Raw genomic sequence first — 21,215 nt, forward strand, 5'->3', positions numbered from 1 at the left:
TGCACACGCATATCAAGCAACGAAAACACACACATGCAAATTTCTCCGCTACATCTACGTGTGAGAAGCTGGCGTGGAGAGGGAGAAGGAGGGTGGTGGGGCTCCAACCCTCTGAACTCTCTCTGCTGGGTCAGGCTGTGTGGGACAGAGCCAGGCACAGCCAGGAGACTGAGAAGGGAAATTCCTCAGATGAAACTGCTGCATACTTCACATAGTTTAGCGGCAGCTGCCTCTGTGTAGCTTGAGGGATAATCCCTCGCCTACATGTGCGCACACACACACACACACACACACACACACACACACACACGCACACACACACACACACACACACACACACACACACACACACACACACACACACACACACACACACACACATACACACATACACACATACATAGCTGTAGCGTCATGGCTGGCAGCCACTGAAACAGCCCAATAGTTTGACGTAAAGGCAGGGAAGGATCTCATCATGATGCATACGGGGCTTTTAGCCTTTAGCCCTAAGGACACACGCTCATCACAGAGACCTGGCCCATTTTAGCTGGGAAAAATAGCTAAAAGGCTAGATTCCCAAATCCAAAGGAAACATGATAACACACTGAGGAAACGGGTCAACTCTGTAGATATGATAAGCAGTTTAGGTGTTGAAAGTCCAGTCAGAGAGCCAGTAAAACCCACAAAATTACGGACTAAAACTAGCACACGAGTTTCAAACACTGATTTTCCTTGAATGTCACATTTATATGTGTGAAATTGCTTTGTTATCATTTGGTCCATTGCATTGCTAAGTCTGTATTGATTACTGGATAGGACAAAAGTGTTTGGCATTTAATCAAGAGAGGACAAAGATTAAGATACTGAGAGTTGGAGCCATGGAAGTCCAGATAGAGGCCAAAGAATAAGAGAGAGAAGGAAAGAGGAGAGAAAGCTAAAATAGCACAAGGGGAGAGAGAGAGAGAAAGAGAGAGAGAGAGAGAGAGAGAGAGGGAGGAGGATATTTGAATGAAAACGGGCTTTCCGCCCCTCCTCTGTAATTTTGTTAACATCGGTAGAAACTGGGCCTCCACTTCTCTGAGTGTGAGCAGGAAGGTCTCGTCTAATGGCAGGCTGATTTCATTGGAGAAAAGAGGGCATTATTCTAATGACTCTTAGCTCCTCCTCTTTAACGAGAGCCACTCTGTAGGGCACATATTAATCAGTATCCAATCACAGCCTGTTCTTCAGCCCCTCAGCAGTGGGCTTACACAATACACTGTTAATTACCACTGCAGTATTTGGCCTCTGCCATAACGATATCACGGAAGGTTGCACGACGCAAGAGTCCTTTAAAAAAATCATATTGTTCTGTAATGTGAGCTGCGTGCATCTGGACAATCCAGATGATCATCCTGTGGGTGGTCTGCCAAATCACGGCTCTGACGTGACTCGACAAAACAAAATCATTTGGGGTTATGAGGGCTCACGAATGTGTTTTTAATACACCGAAAGGCATATTGCAGTAACAGTAAGCATAAATGGCAGCATTGTATTCAGTCCACACCAAACAAGCCTGCTCTGCATACAAGAACACCGAGGACGGGGAAAGCACAAAGCCGTATGAGTGGCGAGGTTCTGAGCGACAGATTACACCTCTCCCCCGCCGTTGGGCCTCCTTCCCTGCAGCAGTGCAGAACACAAGTTTTGCTAATGGCTGCTGAGAATGCAGCCATACTTTATCAGCCCCAAGCCCCAATAAAAGACTAAACTCAGGTTTACTACTAATTGTTCAAGGCCTAGACGTGACGGCGCTTATATTTTCCATCCTTGTTGCTCATGATGGCCACTGGATGCGTCGTGAATCATTCGCTAATGTGTCAGACCAGGATCTTGTGGTCTGGCTGCCTTGGTGCACAGGCCAATAATAGCGCCTTCCCTATTGCGTCATGCATATGAGATCACTGCAGTCTGGGTGCTTAGTGTAGCATGATCACTACTGTGCACTCTGAGAGCTGCAGTTCCAGACGAGCTTCACACTTCTGTCTGATTTTTGCCTTCCAGAAAGAAAAGCCACAAAAAAAACAAAAAAAACAACAAAAACGTAACACTCCAGAGCGTGGCAGTTTTGGCCCTCATCATCTCTCTCGCGGTAATGACCACTGAGCTTTCGGAGAGCTCAGCACAGACATCGTGTCAAACATCACGATATACCAGACGCACTCGGAACACCTGCAACCAAAACCCAGAAAACTCTGCACAATCAGGTCTGGAAATGTGTAAGGAGTCTGGCAGGGTTGTTCGTGGAAAAGTGGCGTTATTACACAGCGGCTGTTACCATTAGCGCTTAGCACAGCTCGGAGTTCCCAGTGGCAATAACTACTGCACATTTTGTTCAGTTAGGCAGTTAAGGTGCAATTAGTGAAAATGACTACTGGTAGTTTGCTCGGAACCTCTGAACAAAGACAAAATGATGAATAACATTTTCTGTGCCTTCTGTGTGATAGGCAGCAGGTTCACTGAGGTTCACCCCACAGTGTTGGTGATCTCCCTCATCAGGGTCCACGGCCCCATGCCCCGCTAAGACCCCCATGCCCCCCTAAGACCATTCATATGGTAATTCACCCAAGTAGTCACTGAAGTCTGCTCTGAATCCCGAATCCCATCATTAACTCCAAAACCTGCCGTGTCCCCCCATCCGGATCTTCCGTCCTGTAAACTAACCTCGGACATCCAGACATTACGCTCACGTCACATGAACAAAGCTAAAATGTGTAGACAAAATGTTGAAAAGCAAAAAATGGAATGTAGACATGTAGAAGGCATGTTTAAGGCATGTAGAAGGCATGTAGAAGGCATGTTGAAGGGATGTTGAAGGGATGTATGAGTGATGTCTAAGCGGGGTGGAGCAGTCCATCAGTACACATTGTTCCTGTGCCAAATAAAAAGCTGAAAAGTGCAGCTTGCTTTAGAGGACATTCATATACAAGTGGTTTGCCATTTAAAAATGGAAAATCAGAACAGTGTAAACAGAGTCTTTATGGTTTCTTTGTGAGCAAGAAGCAAAAAGAATGTGAAGGAGAAAAAGATCCCCCTTCGCTGACTAACCAAGACCTCTAGTGAGTCAGCTCATGAGTGTCTCAATATGTCTCTTTATGAAAACCTTGAAGTCTCATAAATAAACTCAGCTCCTTAACCGCACCCTGAGAGAAAATTCCCCCCACCATTCCTTGGAGGAGGCAACGGTGGCGGTGGGGGCCAAAACTCTTCAAGAGTTGGTTTCAAAAGGGGACATGAGCAGTCAGCCTGTTAAAGAGGAGGATCTCAGCTGCTTCCTTTCAGTCTGACAGTAGAAGCTCTGGCTGGCGTGCCTGGCTGCCTTAGGTTCTATCACTTGGCTGCTGTAGCCATCCACCCCTTCTCCATCCCTTCTCCACCCCTCCTCCACCCTGACCATCCCCCCATCTCGGTAAAACTCCAGACTTGTGTGCACAACATCTGTTGGGTTCTAGAGTCAAAGTTCAGGGAACGGAGTCCAGTTCTAGGTTGCCAAGCACAAGCCCCACAGCCTGTGTGCCCAGCGTGTGCGGGGTCCACAATGCCATGCCGTGGCTTTGGGGAGGGGAACCAGCTTAAAGAACATAGAAGATCAAAATCTGAGGCTTTCTAAAGGTCTGATCCTGGTGTAATTTGTGATGCTACAAAATTGCCGTAGCACACATCAAACATCTCGTATATGCGTTTGTCTCCACTTGGCTGGGTCACATTGTGCCTCAGAGGGACAGAGCCTACTATAAGATGACCACTGAGATGACCACTGAGATGACCACTGCCACTCACTGTGAACACACTGCACCTGGAGACGGCTCGGCCTGCCCTGATGTTCTCACTGCTGTGTTGTTCCAATGCCTCTTTCAGTAGTAGCTACAAAATTTTGGTCAGTATGAGAAAATCCTTAAATAGAAACTGCCATATTGACAGAAAGCAATCATAAAACCAGAGCCCAAAGATTAGAGGCAGTAATTTAAGCTGCGAAAAAAATCTATGATGCTGTAATATGTAACTACACAGGCCAAAAATATGTGCTTAGCTCATTTTCTCCCTAACCACTTACTGACTCTGTTTAGGTGAAAGAGAGAAAAACAGCCAATTTTACTTCTGATCTTGGGGAAATTGAACAGTCCCTGAAATACAATCAAACTGTTGTAACTAAAATGCAGAATCTAAATGTGCTATAATTTAGCTACAATTAACTGCTCATTTGAATGGCCTTTAATTAGGAAACCGCTTGGCTAAACCATGACCTCCAGGGTTTAGGCATTCTGGCCTCCCCGAACAAACACTGATCGTTTGTTACAGTACACGGCTAAAACGCCACGATCCTGACATACACAGAGAGATGCCAGCGACTGACTTCATCTGCATAAACACCTCCTCTCCTATTCACACAATTTCATGAACGAGTGGCTAATTCCAGTCCGTGTCGTAGCCTGCCTCTTTCCACCCCGCTGCCCGCTGGGTACTTAGCGTTGGCATTGTTGTGCTGTGTGGATCTCCACTGCACCGCAACCCCGGGGACCGGCAGCGAATGCAGAGAGAGAGAGAGAGAGAGAGAGGAGAGAGAGAGAGAGAGAGAGAGAGAGAGAGAGAGAGAGAGGAGAGAGAGAGAGAGAGAGAGAGAGAGAGAGAGCTCAGCACACCTACACTATGAGAGATATGTGCTTAACTCATTCGCCACAACCGTTCACTGCCTCTGTCTTTGTAATTACTAGAGATTAGGGACTAATATCTAATTATGCCTTAATATGCTTTAATGCATTTTTAATGACAGCTCGGCGTTGGAGTCAAACGCGGGGAGTCTGTCGGGAGAGCAGGAGTGAGGAGGCATCTTGGCAGTCATGGGCTAGTGAAGGAGATGACAGTGCCCCTGCGTCTGGCTGCACTCTCCTGCTCATGGAAACTGACTAACACGTTTACGTTACGTTTAGTCAGAGGAGAACATGTTGCCCGAAAGCAAGTGTACGACTTCACGGGAGTGGAACGAAGCTCCTTCCTGCGAGTCCCTCCGTGTTGAATAAACGGACATCCTTCAGTAAACAGACGCCCGTTAGCTTCTGCATCATAATTGCAGAGCAATGGATTAGCTGGGTGATCCATTACTGTTCGGTTTCTCGTGAGAAAGACGCTTTGGTTAGACGTGTCCCTGCAGACAAGGGAATTAGAAAGAAAACATTTAATGTTTAAACATGGACACAGATTAGAGTTTAATCTACACCAGTGGCTTCCTGAAAGTGTTCCGTGTGTTCTTGATCAAAACAATTACTTTTCGTCATATTTTCTTGTGATTTGAGTGCTAATCTTTTGTTTATTCTAATGAAGTGTTTGGAGCTGCACAGGGCATCACATTCACTGGAGAGGCATGCAAATTGCATTGTGTGACTAATTGGCAAGGCCTGGTGCTTATTAACTAGATTCTGCTAATTAATGCTGGATAGTCAAACTGAGTCGCTTGCATATTTTTTGCATAAATTACTGCTAATTGGTATGTGCACTGCCCTGACCCTTAACACAGAGTGTAATCAATATCCTTTGAGCCAAATTGTAACCATTTGAGTAAAGATGTGCAATAGTTTTAGTACAACTGCTCGAAACATTAGCAAACAGTTCAAATTGTTTCAGTAATATAATATATTTCCAGGAGCCTTTCAGGGGACTGAAAGACAAATTTAAGATTTCAGAGGAATTCACTAGAGTTCCAGTTCTCTCTGTGTTATAACTGAGGGGAAATGGCTAAAGAGAGATTTCATCTTATTCAAGTTTTCACCTTCAGAGATGACAATGGCCCAGAATGAAATGCTTATAGTGCTATGGCACAGTTTCACTCAAACCCAAATTCTTAAGAGTTATTGCTTCCATAAAGAAGCATATATGGCAACAAATGGGATCGTGCAGGCAATATTAAACAGAGTTTGTGCCTGTCAGCTCTAGCAACGGAGAAAAGAAAAAAAAACCCCAAAAACCTTGGGAGCACTGTGAACCATTTTCGGTGTAGTCTAGAGAAGCGTCCAGCCACCATCATCAAATTTGTGACAAACATGGCTGCAGTACCTTCATCAGCTTCATCATCACTCCCAACTTACCGAGTGCTCTCGAAGCCCAGCGACACAAAACAATCAAGTTGCGCTCCAACATTTAGAATCAAGTATTGATGAGCTAGTACGCTGCCTCGTGAAGCATCACTTCAAACAAGATCCCTACAGGGCCAATCATTACCATGCAATCAACCCTCATCCTAGAGGTTACGGAAATGACAATTAGTGCCTGCGCCGTTATGCATGAGGTGGCTCGTTGAAGTGCGGGGTGGCACCGCCGGTGGACGTGTGTGACCCTGGCGGGGTCGCGGCGAGCGAGAGGGAGGCCTGCGTACCCGTGATGTCATGCTGTTTGAAGGAGTCGCTGTAGACTTGATGCTGGGTGGGGCAATGCTTCTTCAGCCACTTACACACATCCTGCTGGGTCCATAGGGCCACCGGCTTGGACAGCTTCACCGTACCTGGCTGGACGACAGAGAGGAACACGTGCTCAGACTCTGCTCACGCGCCACATCGCCGACTTGTCTAAAGCAGTCAGATAGCACACTTCAAATGGCGTTCTTCTATGTCCATCTTACTGCAGGCCAGCACAGAAATTGATGACATCCATGACTAAGCCAAGATCATTGCAGCATGAGGAACATGTAACATGACAACGATCAACACAGCCAGCACTGCTGCTAACACTTAAAATGACTTTTAATGCCACAATAGTTTAAGGGAGCCGTTTTGTGTCAGATTTAGTACGGTCACAAACCGTAGTGATCGTGTAATTTTCATGTACGGATTGATGGGAATGAACATTATAATCAGGTTGAGAGCATGTGAATAAAAAGACGGTTTTTTTTAACTTGAGTTTTTTTGCTTTTCTGTCCAAATGTAGCCAATGGCTTGACAATTCACTGGATCTGTCTTTGAGCGTAGCTATGAATGTTACTTTTGTACAGATTTGGCCTTCAGATGGATTCATATATAAAAGAACAATAGAAAGAGATCTAGAAGAGGTCTAGAAGAGACAGAGATATAGAAAGGGGATGTCTCTTTTGTTGCTGACAATGTGTTCACATGGCAGTTATACACAAATATAAACCAGACACGGATCTTTTCTTTAACATTATCCAGTGTTTAATTTGTGAGTGGAAAATATAAACTATGTTTGAAATAACAGCATTAGATTTCGGCTTTGTTCCCACCCACAGCATGCAGTGAGGCAGAGGAGAAGTCGCACAACCTGAACTCTCGGTCTCAGAAACCGGGGAGAGTAGGTAAATGTGGACAGGGGATTATGGGTCTCACGGGCATCAGCTCTGACTGAAAACCCCACGCAGTCATGCAGAATACACTGAAGGCTTCCCGAGTGTTCCCGCAGTCCGCCTTTCCTGAGCACTCCCAGTCATTCGCTCTCCACTGGCCAGCCAGGGTACACGGACGCTCACCACCACGCTGGTGCCCACGCTGGTGCCCACGCTGGTGCCCACACTGTCATTCCCTCCAGCACAGCCAAAGTGTGGTAGACTATACCAGGTGCTCCTGCCTCCTTGCATAGGCCCCAGCAGACCTCCATTTGCATGGGGGTGGGCAGGGGGGTGTAGTTAAATATGGCAATGACATAATCCAGCCAAGCAGCCAGACTCTTGAGTCAGCAGAAGCCAGCCCCCGTTTTGTGGGCAGATGAGGGGCTGTCTGGGGGGAGGGGCTTCTGAACCCGCTAACACGCCCCAGCGCTAATTAATCCAGTCTGGAGGGCAGCGCTAGCAGACGTGTGTTCTGTTTGCACGTGCGATGACGCAGCCGGAGCCAAGATCCCGAGTTGTGATAAGGCACAGTATCTGCAGGACGCCTAACACGGGCCCGGGGGCGGGATGTACAGACGGGACGCGACGCAGCTGCCGGCCACGGCGCTCCAGAAGGGAGTCTCGCTGTTCCAGCATTTCCAGCCAATTAGAGAGATGACTGACAGAGCCACGGGTGTGGGGGACTCCCCCCCCCTCCTAGTTCAAACTCACACACACATTTGGTGAAACACTGATGTGCTTTATTTCTTGCAAATGTTAACTGACATGGGAACTGAGAAAGTGAGCAAATGTGAATTTGACAGACACACACCCACAAACACACACCCACGCACTCACACACCCACACATATACGCCCACCCCTCACACACACTCCCTTTGTCCTTGATATAATTAGACAATGCAGGTATTTTCATGTTCCTATAGCAACAAAGCCTAGTTCTGAATACATAAGCAGAGAGAAGCGTCTCAGTCTGTGAGGTCTTCTGAGCTCTATCAGTACATTAGCTTGAAAGACTTGAAACATCTCAAGAGACATCAAAAACACGATCAAAGAAAGCCAGCACCTGTCAGTGAGGGTTACCTCAGAGAAAATGAGGTGGGACCTTTTTGGAAGGACCTCTACCTTGGCCCACTCCTGCAGGAACCCGCAGGAAACGCTACAAATGGTCTCATGAATGACGTAATGTTATACTCTGCAAAATTCAGGCTATTTTTCTTCCAGTGCAACTTGAAATGTTGGTGTTCTATTTTTTTAAAAAACAAGTCAAAATTCACAGCTGAAGAAAGTACCATCTTATAGCCAGAAACACATCCTTTAAGCTAGAGGTCGCTCTCATGAAGACAGAGCGCCACCTTGTGGCACATCAAACACTTTTCCTCTTCCGAGTCTTAGGATCTGTCTGCCTCATATTCAACCGCCACTGTCAGACCATCTCTCAGCCTGAAGCTATTTCCTGTCAGTGGGCCACTCTGTTAATGAACTGCCCTTTGTAGTCACATTACCCTGCTTAAGTATTTACTCCCTCACGAGACATGAAGCGATGACTCCCCATTACCTGCACCCAGCCCCCCCCCCCTCCTCCGATGGTCTGAGCAGACAACCAAGTGTGTTTATGAGAGAGACAGACTCTCCCGTCTTTAAACTGGATTTACAATGGAACAGTTACGCACATCCAAGCATTGGAAAGCCTTAAGTACTAATGTAGTGGTAGATCTCCACACGCAGGGCTCAGAGTCTGCAGTGAGACACATTTGAGACTACAGAGCAAGTCCTGAGGCTTTGAGTTTCTCCCAGTGGACAATGAGACAGAGGAGCTCATTTGCTCTGGTCTGCATTTGCCCAACAGCCTGTCTCTCGTTATTAGACCGATAAAATGACACTTCTTGTTATAGGTGCGAGCATTTCTGTAAAGTTCTATTAAATAAAATAAAAAAAACATGAAATGGCTTGTTAGGAGACATTACATAAATCATCAATCCGTCCTGATATTTGACTAGAGTATACCCCTAAAACTTCATGTTCAGGGTAAGCTCGATCGTAACTAGAGGAAAGAAACAACAAAGAAATGATTATATTGAGCAGATCAGGAGGTTGACTCAGCAACACTACCCTGGACTAGACCCTGCTTAGCTCTCACACACAGGAAATATCCTCTCACTGGACACTCGATAATGTTGTGGCTACAATGATTCCTGTGATTTTCTAAAATTAAATAAAAGATTATTTATGAACCTTCCTGACTCATGTACAATTGGCCAGCCCAAAAACCCATTCAAAGAGTCACACATTAAAAACTAGCATGACACATAAATGTGAGATATGTATTTGCATATCTAATCTAAGACCAGTCACGGCTTTCACAATATTGTTAACGCCAGTGTTACCTGAGAACAACCTACTCAGTGCTCAATTACCTGTGTTGTGCTCTTGTCTGTTATAATGGCTCACCTGACCTCAACTCAACATACTGGTCACTCAGATTTAAACACACAAACATGATCACCACTCAACGCCTGCAGTTTCATTCTGCATCTACACTTGACACATATTCTGTCTTTGTATGCTACACACATACTGCCTGTGTTTTTGTCTAGTGTTTTTGTTCTATTTTTTAATCATCTGTTTCCTATAAGTGCTCTCAAGAAAGAGTCCAACATTGCTGTAATGACAAAGTTGAACTGAATCATTGTTCACTGTATTCATGTTATTTTATCTTCATATATACTTTGGATCAGGGTTTCTGTCTCTTTGGCTTACCCTGGACAGCTCAGACTCCGAGACGGAGCGTTGGGGTGGAGACCGGCGCTGGAATGCAGGACTCTGGTCCAGGAAGCCCGGGCTGGCGTTCTCCAGTCCAGGGCCCTGGGCGATAGGCTCCTCCTCCAGGTTTGATGTCACATCCTCTGTGCACACCTGGTGATCAATCCCATTCTGACTCAGGTTACAGTGGACCGCTGGAAAAACAGACAAAGTGATAGTCAGTACTTACATTTACAACCGTTTTAAAGCTCTACAAACATCTGGAGAACCATTTCAGAGATACAACACATACATACAAAAATATGTGATGCATTTATTAAGATAAAAAAAGAGGTGATTAATCGTATCCATTCAAATGCCTCAGCGAGGAACCTCCACTAAGGAAAAACGCAAAAAGCAAAAAGAAACAAAGAATGCCATGAAGTGTGGAGCAGAGCCCAGATGGGAGGAGCCATCAGGACCTGAATGAGCCTGACTTCGGTTTGCCCAAAACAATGTGGCTCAGTTGTCTTTATTTAAACGGTATCATGAACCATCGCTACTCTAAACCATGTTTGAACGATTGTGAGATAAAACCATGAGGGAGCAGATCCGGTTCTGCTTCTGAGTTTTATTCCAAGGCATTTTAGAAGAGGGTCGGGTATCGGTGCCACTGAAAATGAAAACCACTGTGTTCATAAACCTGATATCAAACGACTTTCACTGGACTGTTAACAACCACATGGTGGTGCCACAGGCCAGGCAGGTTATCCACACAGTGGAAGATAAGGAATAAGGTCATTCCTTACTGCTCAGTCTCCAATAGGACAGGATCTGGTGCGGAGGCCCCCGGCGTGGGGCCCACCAGGGGGGGGGGGGGGGGGCTCTCCTCATTACGCCGGGCACGGCTCCCCTGCACCCCCTGCTGGCTCCTCTCCATCTGCCTCTCCTACCCACAGTTCTCCTCCTGTGGTTCACTTCCTCTTCCTCTCTCATTTGAAATAAAGCGCATGCATGAAGGTTTTTTTTTTTGTTTATTTGTGTTTTTTGGCTGGTGCCTGTGTGGAGATTGTATGTTCTCCCTGTGCCTTTAGGTGGGTTTCTTCTCTGTACTCTGGTTTCTCTCATATTTCAAACGCACATGTGGGGTGTCTAGAATGTCCTGGTGAGAATAAGTGGGGTGTGTGTGCTCATTTGCTCTGTGATCGACTGCCTCCCCTGTCCGGGGTTCGTTCACAACACAGGGGTTCACCGCATTGTCATATTAATAAGGCCATCATTACCATACCGAAATGACCAAATGGATGTCAGAACTAGTAAGTAACAATATAAGAAGGGTGTGAAGAGAAACCTGAAGAGAAAAACCCTGACAAGCTTTCTTGTCTTCTGGGCTTCCGTCATGCAGCGCTTCACCTCACATCTCTCTGGCTATGGTACCGTCTGCAAAGACAGTGAGGCAGAACCGTGTTGTCCCCTTAGAGATGTAGCTTAGCTTAGCTTCTTTGCTAGACCATGCAAAAACAGATGCAATCATGATAAAGTAAAGCAACTTCTAACAATGCTACACCACGTGAGGCATCTCAGACATGCATGCATTCTCAAGCAAATCATCTTCATGTCATATAAAGCAGTCAGTTGTCTTTGACGGGGGCAATGCAAAAAAATAAAAAATACCATTAGCTCTCAGGCCTAGTGCTTTTAATGCAGTGACACGTCCCAAACATATCCACATGTCTCCAGCTTACACACAGGGGCATCAGCAGAGGCCTGATCTACTCAGGAGCACGCATATGCTCCTCCCCCCATACCACCTTACAGCTGATGAGCTCGGGCCACACACCTGGACCACACACCTGGACCGCACCCCCCTGCTTCTCCCATAACTGGCGTCACCTCCGCAGAGCGAGAGACAGAACGGTGACGACACGCAAGTTTTATGGAATCTGCAGAGTGGAGGCTGGACAACTTGTTCTGCCAGAGATTACAAGAATGCCAACATGACAGAGGCTCAAAAAAACTCCAGACACTTCCTCTAGCAGCATAAGTGAGAGACAGACAGAGAGACAGACAGAGAGAGAGAGAGAGAGAGAGAGAGAGAGAGAGAGAGAGAGAGAGAGAGAGAGAGAGAGAGAGAGAGAGAGAGAGAGAGAGAGAGAGAGAGAGAGAGAAATTGGCCATAGAAACAGACAGATACATAAAATCCCAGATAAGGACTGTTGTCAGAGCAGTGAGGTCAGAACAGCACTTTCTCTCCCTGTGACAAATTCACAGATCCACCAATTGTGACGAAATGTCACAGCAAAAACTGAAGAATATACTCCCAAACTTTAAACATTTTTCCCAGCCACAAAATTACAAAAAAAGAAACACAGCATCTCTTGATGCAACATATGTGGGAACATGTCACTACCTGAGACACAGCAAATAATGAACTCTACACCAGTACAATTGCACTCTGGAGAGAGCAATGCTCTATATACCATTTATATATATAATGCTAATATTACTGATTCTGGTTTATTATAATGTGTGATTATTTGTTATAATTTGTTTTAATTTTATTATTGTGACTTTCTATTATTGTGATAGAGCCACCACCATCATCATCATCATCATCATCTTCATCATCATTAACCTCAAAACATCCCTGTTATTTCTACAGAATATCACCTCTACAAAAAGCCTCCTTCACTCAGCCGGTGAAAATGAGCAAACAAAACCCCTAAACACCAAATATCAGACATTTTAGACATTTTAACACTTATATGTAGTTCAAAGCTTATGAAATGTAAAGCATATGAACATATGTAATATATGCATATGCATATGAACATATGTAAAGCAAAACACCACCTGCAGGGGGCTATTATCTCCATGACAACACTAACCATAAAGCTAATCAGTCCTCAGTCCTGCTTGGGCCCTGGAGATGTGATTGCAGGGAGAATTTGCTTGGTCTTGATCTATCTGCTCAATACTAGTGAGATCAGCCAGTTCCACAGGGAACAGCCATTACACAAAAGCAACTTAGCATGCATGGCACAAAGTGCTTATCACACTCAGGCTCAAGCTACCTCCTTCTCTTTGCTCTCTCCCTCTCTCTCCCTCCCTCTCCATCTCTCCCCCCTCCCTCTCCATCTCTCCCTCTCCCTCTCCATCCCTCTCTCTCTCTCTCTCTGGCATTCTCCCTCCACCCAACGTTCATCTGCTTCTCTGAGGAAATAAATTATGCGTCCAGCTTAGTATGGCTGAGCAATACTTGGGAGAGAAAAGGGGAGGAGAGAGAGAGAGAGAGAAAGAGAGAGAGAAAGAGAGAAAGAGAGAGAGAGAGAATAAACATGAAATAGAATAGATTAATAGAAGAATAACATAAAAAGAGAGAACGAGAACAAAAGAAAAGATACCAGTGCTGAGAGAGCTAACTGCGCTACAGGCCAGAAGAGAAATGTGGGAGTCATGAGGCAGACCTTCTTCTAACAGGCGCATTACGGGTGAACAGTGATGGAAGGAGCAGGGGTGAGGCTGTGCAGGGTTTAAAAAAAAACATCATCTAAATATAGCTCAGAACAGTCTTCGTCCTCTCCTCCCTGACCTGCGCAGTGAGGGGTGAGACTGAAGCAAGAAAGAGGGAGACATGAATGAGCAAACACCCCCTCCCCCACCCCCAACGCTCCCCGCTGCCTCATTCACAGGTCACGCTGGGAGAGAAGGCGAGAGAGAATACTGAATGAACACCAGACCGATCCCCCTGGTCACCGACCCACCGGAGCACACGGATAGTTCTAACAGAATTAGCTTCCCTAATGCAGTCAGCAAAGCAGATTGTCTGGGGCAGAATTTGCTTAGCGTCCGTGTTGGTCTGCTGCACTTGACAGCAGGTTCGCTGAGCTCACGACAAGCACAGAATCAGAAGTGAGGCTTGGTCAGCCTGCAGAAGAGGGGGGAGGAAAGGAGGGAGGTTGGGTGACCCAGAAACACGCTGTTCGGGTGCAGCGCTAAACCCACTCAGGTTCTGCTTCTGCACCAGAAAAAAGCAGGTGACCCAAGCCCAGTGGTACCTAACAAACAGGCCAGACTCCTTGACACACACAGCCTGGGCTGGTGCTCTTGGTAACGTGTGTGTGCGCGTTTGAATAAGACAGATAGAGAATGTGTGTGTACGTGAATGTTGGAGGCTGGGCTAAGGCCAGTTCACCCAACATGCAGCTGAACTTATCTTTTTGGTAGCAGCTGAACGCGAGCGATCTAAATTCATAAAGTAGGGAATAGACGAATTTGTGAATTTGGGTTAAAGTTGAATTTAATCTAAACCCCCCCTCCCCCCTCTGTTTATCTGGTCCAGTAGTCACATTTGTAGTCAAAGCCTGGTTTCTCTTTCTATTCAATATTTTTAAATGCAAGTCACAAATTGTACACCAATTCAGGCTTTATTCTTGGCACCTGTTGAGTTCAATTAGTCTCCCATTAGCTGTATGAGAAACTGTGTCTTCCGCTCTGTGGGGGACGAGTTTAACGGGGCTCTTAAAGTCCGTTCCGCATCTTTCCTGTCAGCAGGGACACTCCTCTGTGTGAGGTCCTTGTTACACGCCTGCTGAAGATCTAATTGAGCTCTTTGAAGACCAAGCAAAAGACTGGAAGAAAGGAGGAGAGCTAACTGTCGCACATGTGGGCCAAAGCCTCTCTCTCTCTCTCTCTCTCTCTCTCTCTCTCTCTCTCTCTCTCTCTCTCTCTCACTCTCTCTCTCTCTCACTCTCACTCTCACTCTCACTCTCACTCTCCCCCCCCACCAAGCAGTTAAGATGAAACTATGGGCCGAGTCTACTAAAGTGGGTCAGCTTTACCTCAGAGATGCAGAAGGATGCAGGACCTTGTTCCCGTAACTGAGTGCAGGTCTACCAAGTGATGGCCACCTTGTATCATGCGTCATTCTCAGGTTCAGGCTGTGCTCGTGCCCAGTTCATGGGAACCACTGTGGGATTTTTCAACCTGACACTGAACCAGAAGAGCAGGAAAGTGTTACGAGGCTCTCTGGGTCTCTCTCAGGTATCTCCGGGTCTCTCTGAGTCTTTCACCATCTGCCTGTACAGCTGCACTACACCAGGCTTAGAATGCCACAAATGTTGCAAAAATAACCCGGACATCAACCCACCAGCAAGAACTCTGTTGAGGTCGAATGCTGTGATCAATCTGCACATCCAAAACATGTGACTCTGTGAACAGCATTGCAGGCATATGTACACATTGGCTCTCGCACAGCTATAAATATCGCAACAGAAGTCAGAACTTGAGGATTTTCTAAGCGATTCATATCTGAAAGACTTCTAAACGCTGTCATCTCAAAAGAAAGGTAGGGAAGGAAGGAGGAGAGGAAGACTTACACACTTTCATTTTGCAGCATTTGGAAGATCTCAGCAAAGTAGCTTACATACTGGAGCACCTTGGTGAAAACCTCTGTCAAACAGGAACATGTATACATTTAAAAACAGGTGAGAGCCTTCTCTATATACACCCAACATGCCAGAGTGCTGTTGGAGATGTATACGACTTCAGGTCCCCCTAACTTACAGCCTCTCTGTCCACTGCTATCAGGTTTTCCAGAAGGTAACAAAATCTTGGCTGATGTTATGGGACACAGAAGAATGATTATCGATTTAGATTTTTAAATGTTTCTTTGATGAGGCGACCGCTCAGCAGTTTTGAGTCCTCTAGCCTGAATTCTGTCCGGCCAGCAAAATGTCACCTTAAAGCTTTTTGCCCACCAAGTCAAAAAGAGGAAAAGATGGTCAGAACGGTGCAGCACCCAGACTGTAGTGAGACGACACCAACCGTCCCAAAATTGAGGTTCTATGGAACCACAGCTGCACTAACTGGAAATGACTGGTGTGGAGCAACGAAACGTGCTTTTAACACGTTGAGCTTTCTCTCTTTATCTGCATGACTGATAGAAATTATATGGTAGAAACCCATAAAATGTCAGAGCCGTTTTTGTCTTCATTTTACGTAGCGAACCAAGACATCCATCCAAGTCCTTCTCTCCATGACTTAGGAAGATGCATCTGGCAGTTCCAGAGTGATTCAGCCCTTTGCCCTGTGCGGATCTGACATCTCTGCCAACAGTCTCTCAACAGCGCTGCAAATGCTAATCAGAGATCACACTAAAGCCCACATCCTTCTTGCGAGCCGTCAAGACTGAAAGTGCCACAGTATATATGGATATAAATAGACATGTACTCTAATCCATTACTGATCCCACTTTAGTTTGCACAATCTATTAGCCTCCAGGCACAGATGATACTGAAATCATGCTTGAAACCCCATGAGTGGAATTCCAATTAAATCTGACTTGTCAGTTCTACCCAGGTTGTGATGATGGAAAAATGACTATGTATGTTGTTTTTTGAACTAGCTTCAAGGTAAGACAAATGCACTGCATGTCACATTAACATCTCAACTGTTCTCAACATCTCAACTAATCATGCAGAAATAGAGGAACAGGTACTAACAATGGGATGAAAAGGCAGACAAAACATTCAAGATCTTGAGAACTACAGTGAACTACAAAATGTATTTTGACCACGTTTTTGTCAGTTTATATTTGCAGTCCAATAGCATGTTAACTGAAACTTAAATTTCAAAGCTAAGTACATTTCTCATGTCAAACCTTTTCTCTTGCCGTTTGGCTTCTGCCAAATAAAAATATGGTGGCAGTAAAGCAGACCGTTATGAAGGTCATCAAATACAATACATTTGAGATGTAGTCTCAGCAAAATGTCTCAGACGTGGTGATGGACAGTTTTATGGAAAGTTGAGAACAAAGAACAGGTGTGGAGAAGCCATATGATGTTACAGGCACCACATGAACCAGCAGACCTGTGTTTATTAATCACACAGTACATGAGTGTGAATACTTGTCAGCTTCAGTTGTTATGACAGCCTGTCAGTGAAAGCAATAAAATATACATGTTGCTCAGGTTACAGTTTAGAGCTTTTGGTTAGTTATGGCTTTGCTGACACCAGGCCCATTGTGGAATCACCATCTATAAATCATAATAATGAGTTTCCAAGCTCAATCCCTGCTGTCAGCAAGTGTAGATTACAGGCAGGTGACAATGAGTTCATCTGTCATATATTGTTAATTAAGCACACGTTCCTTGTAATTTTTTTCCTTGTAAGTGTGAACTCCTTATACAAACAAACAAAAAATTTTTCATATAGAACCAGACTGCTAAAACACACCCAGGACAATTTCAGGGATGAAATGGCTTTAAAGTGGAAAAATCATTACTGATTTCCCTGTGGCTTAAGCCTCTCTGGTAACCTGGCTGCCTTCAGTGGATGTAATTAGATTTTTGCAGTCAACCTTTGGGGTGTACTTGTCTCAGTGGACCTCCTGAAGCACTTTGGACCCACTGGATGTAGGGCAGGACTTTCAGCTACAATAGGGCTATGACACCTAAGATATAGGTTCTGCAACTGGGCCACACTCAGCTTATCCTGACACGCGTTGTCTCTATATTTAACCAGTCTAGTGTTGACTTATACGACGCTTATTTAGCAGATGGTTTTGACATCTGCATGGTTGTGTGTGTGCGCAACAATTGTCCTGGGTCTCCTGAAGCACAGTGACACTCAGACCCCACTGTCAGAAATTCATTGATGTAGCACTGTACATCAGCTTTTAGTCAGATGGTTACCCCTCAAAAAAGGATCAGTTAATTTTCTGAGTTTCATGACTTTATGGATGACAGAAACAACTTGCAATGCACACAGATGAACACGAACATTAATGCAATTAGATTAATGCATTAATTTATTCGCTTTAAACCGTCTTGCCAATTGAAATGACAAATCCTTAACCCTGATGGTCAGGTGGTCAGTGAGACTTCTCTTGGCTTTCCATGTAAAGCTGATTACATCTCTGGCAGATAATACAGGAGACAACTCTCACAGTAATGCATGAAATGGCCAATAACTGATCCTTTTGTGTTATTTTAGTGGTTGTATTAGACAACACTGAGCTAATACAACGCAGTTCTCAAACACTGAGGAAAGATGCCCAAATACAACATCCACTACTTGAGACAGAATAGTCAGAATTGTGAAAGCAAAGCAGTACCATAGTGTATTGTGGACGTGTTGAAGAATGAATAAGTTAACTTCTGTCTGCCAGTGCTGTAGGTTCCCTTGACTAACAACATGCTAGCAGCAGACAGCAAGTTAGCAGCAAGCAGCAGACAGCATGCTAGAAGATTTATATGCAGTAATTAGCATATCCTAACAACCAGTGTAACTGAAACCAACAAACTGGGATAATCTCGAGCCACCTGTCATGACTGAGACCCTATGTTACAATATTCAATTCAGAAGGAAATCAGCAAACTGGCAGAGCTCCGGGTATAAAGAACAAAGATTCTTCCTGGCTATCGAAGAAATATCATAAGTGAGATCCTGGAGTCTGATAAACAAACGCAGACAGCACTGTTATCCAGAGATTTGAGAAAGAAGCAGAGACCAAAAGAGTAAATGCCCTCTTCACCAATGAACCTTCCAAAATGTGCTCTCAGTTACAGTGCAATAGATCCCTTACTGTAGATCGATCATTCTCCCATGTACTGAAAGAATATATGGGAGAATGAAACATCACACAACACCAGTGCTCAGTGGTACCTCAAAGCAGAGAACCACAATCTCCTGGCACAGGAACTACTCAGCTTTACAACAGCAGATATTCAAAAGCATGTCACAGTAAAAACAAAAACCTGGGTGTCAATAGCTCTACATGGCTAACAAGCAGTGTAAATGAACCATCTGCAATTTTCTTGTGCTGGCTGGCTTATACAAGACGGGACTGTACTGGCCCCAGTAAGTGCCAAAACCCATCCAGGCTCAAAGCAACACATGCTAAGTGAAAGATCTTCAGAATTCCAAAACTAAAAGAGACCAAGCTAATCATTGCCTGGATTGACCAGAAAAAAGGCCTATGACTCGAATACCACACATCAAGGTATTTGAATGTCTAGGCCTGTATAACATCAATCAGAGCACAAAAAGGCCTTATGATCCACAGGAGAACCACACACGCATCAGGAAAGAGAAAAACATCCACAAGACCATATAACAGATATGGAAGCATGGATGGATATACTTAGGGAGCTAATCACACCATCAACCCTGGAGAAGAAATGAGGAGGACAGCAACATTCAGGTGACTCCTTCGAGTAAATCAGGCCCTCAAGAGCCAAGAGATTGGGAATAACAATCTCAAGACCTGAAAACTCACAATGCATGGAGCAGCCCACCCAAGATCCAGCACCCAGAACAGGTGGGAAGGACTAAAGTACAAGACGTATCGTCCAGGGTGAGACACGAAACATCCATGACTACATCCAAGCAAAGGCTCCCCAAAGAAAACGCTAAAATAGAAGAGTACTGCAGACAGATTTGGGAAACGGTCAGCAAGGAAGCAGAGGAGGTACCACGCACACATTCATGGATCACAACCAGATTAAAGAGGTGGAAAAGGGGCGGGACTGAAGGACATCACAGAGGTACCAGTCATGGCAGCACAAGATCAAGCACTAAGGAAGAGGTCAATAACAGCAGAGGCGTATCCCACACAGACAAGAGCCAAAGCACAGACTGTACAAAGAAGCTTAAGAGAATCCAGCAGCTAGCAGCAGGATGCAGGATACTGCTGAGAGACACCCGAGTGACAAGGAACAAATACAAGAACATATGCAATGCATTGGGGGTAACCAAGTCCAAATGAGAGAAACCACAGCAAGGGTTAGACAGATAAGTAAATAGTAACAAACCAACCAGACAGTGTTATAATGCACAAAACAATCAGATAATGTGACAGTTCCAAGTAATAGAAACATCCAAAGGAAGGAATATGAAAAGCTGGAAAAACACCAGATGCAAAGAAACAAGAGAGAATGTGGAAAGCTAATGCTAAGTTTGTCCCAGCGGTGTGAGACGTCACTGCCCCAAGTGCCCCTAAGTGGGATGAGTGGCACCAACGTCGATCTCAGTCCAGAAGAGTGTAATACCAGCAAAAACAAAAATACATCACTACCTCTTTGAAGAAGATTCCAGAAAGTAACTGTAGTGTACTGTGTAAGATTTAGAGATTGTAAACTATACAACATATAAAATGTTTCCAAAGAAATAAGTCACAGACATGGGTGTTTCATAAGATTTACCTGCACAGCTGATGAAGAATCACTTTTAGTTTTTGGCCAAGACCTCAGAGGTGATACCTCCAGGTCTGGGCTAAGGTTTAATCTTCTTCTTTATCTGATATCTGCACTGAATTGCCACTGTGTATGAAAAGTGATATACAAAGAGGCTTTGACCCTGTCAAAAATGTCCTGTACCTCTGGAAAGATTGTACAACACTGCAGTTACCAAATCACTACCCCACCCCTCTCTCTCCCACCCCCTCTCCTCCCCCCCCTCTCTCTCTCTCCCTCTCCACACACACACACACACACACACACACACACACACACACACACACACACACACACACACAGGTGAAGAGAATTACATTGATTATCTAGTTAGGATGGCATCTGTCAAGGGTAGGATATATTGGACAGCAAATGAATAGACATTTCTTGAATTTGACATGCAGCATTGTAAGATAATCAATGTCATTCACTTTTTAGCCATCAATGTCATCCCCAGTGTTATTAGTGTTATATTTGGTATACGAGTGTATAGAACGAACATCAAGCGGTTTCCTGCAGAAATATTAAAATAAAATAATCCCACTCTGAACTGAATTCGAAACTTGAGAGCCACCCCTGTAAGCATATTAGGATATAAGTATATACTATATAACATCTTAACATTTTTATAACCTCTCGACACATTCACGTAAAAGCAGCAGCAATTGCAATTATGCAGCCCTATAATAGTATTGGCGCCACGTTCAAGTTTTGCAACTCCAGAAACCTGGCAAGGTAATTTCCGCGAAATCAAAGACTTTTGTTATTCTAGTCGACGTCAAATACCTAAATAACCAGTCTAACGAAACCCGGAAACATGGCTCATGCTTGTCATACCTCTTGTACGGGGCACATGGACGAGATCATAGATGA

At 44.9% G+C, this 21,215-nt stretch overlaps 1 protein-coding gene across 3 annotated transcripts in view; it reads right to left on the minus strand.

Moving 5' to 3' along the window:
• The window catches only part of samd12 (sterile alpha motif domain containing 12), a 62,156-nt gene that overhangs the window by 39,910 nt on the left and 1,031 nt on the right, over window positions 1-21,215 (minus strand). For all 3 annotated transcript variants that reach the window (XR_013131834.1, XM_077009078.1, XM_077009077.1), the window contains exons 2-3: window positions 10,126-10,322; window positions 6,407-6,536 (exon numbers count right to left, since the gene is read on the minus strand). Coding sequence is in view for 2 of the 3 variants with exons in the window: in XM_077009078.1 (XP_076865193.1) it covers window positions 6,407-6,536; window positions 10,126-10,322 (327 nt within the window). In the remaining variant the exon portion in view is untranslated. The remainder of the gene's footprint in view (window positions 1-6,406; window positions 6,537-10,125; window positions 10,323-21,215) is intronic.

The sequence above is a fragment of the Brachyhypopomus gauderio genome, chromosome 6 (genome assembly GCF_052324685.1).
Source record: "Brachyhypopomus gauderio isolate BG-103 chromosome 6, BGAUD_0.2, whole genome shotgun sequence".
Taxonomy (NCBI): domain Eukaryota; kingdom Metazoa; phylum Chordata; class Actinopteri; order Gymnotiformes; family Hypopomidae; genus Brachyhypopomus; species Brachyhypopomus gauderio.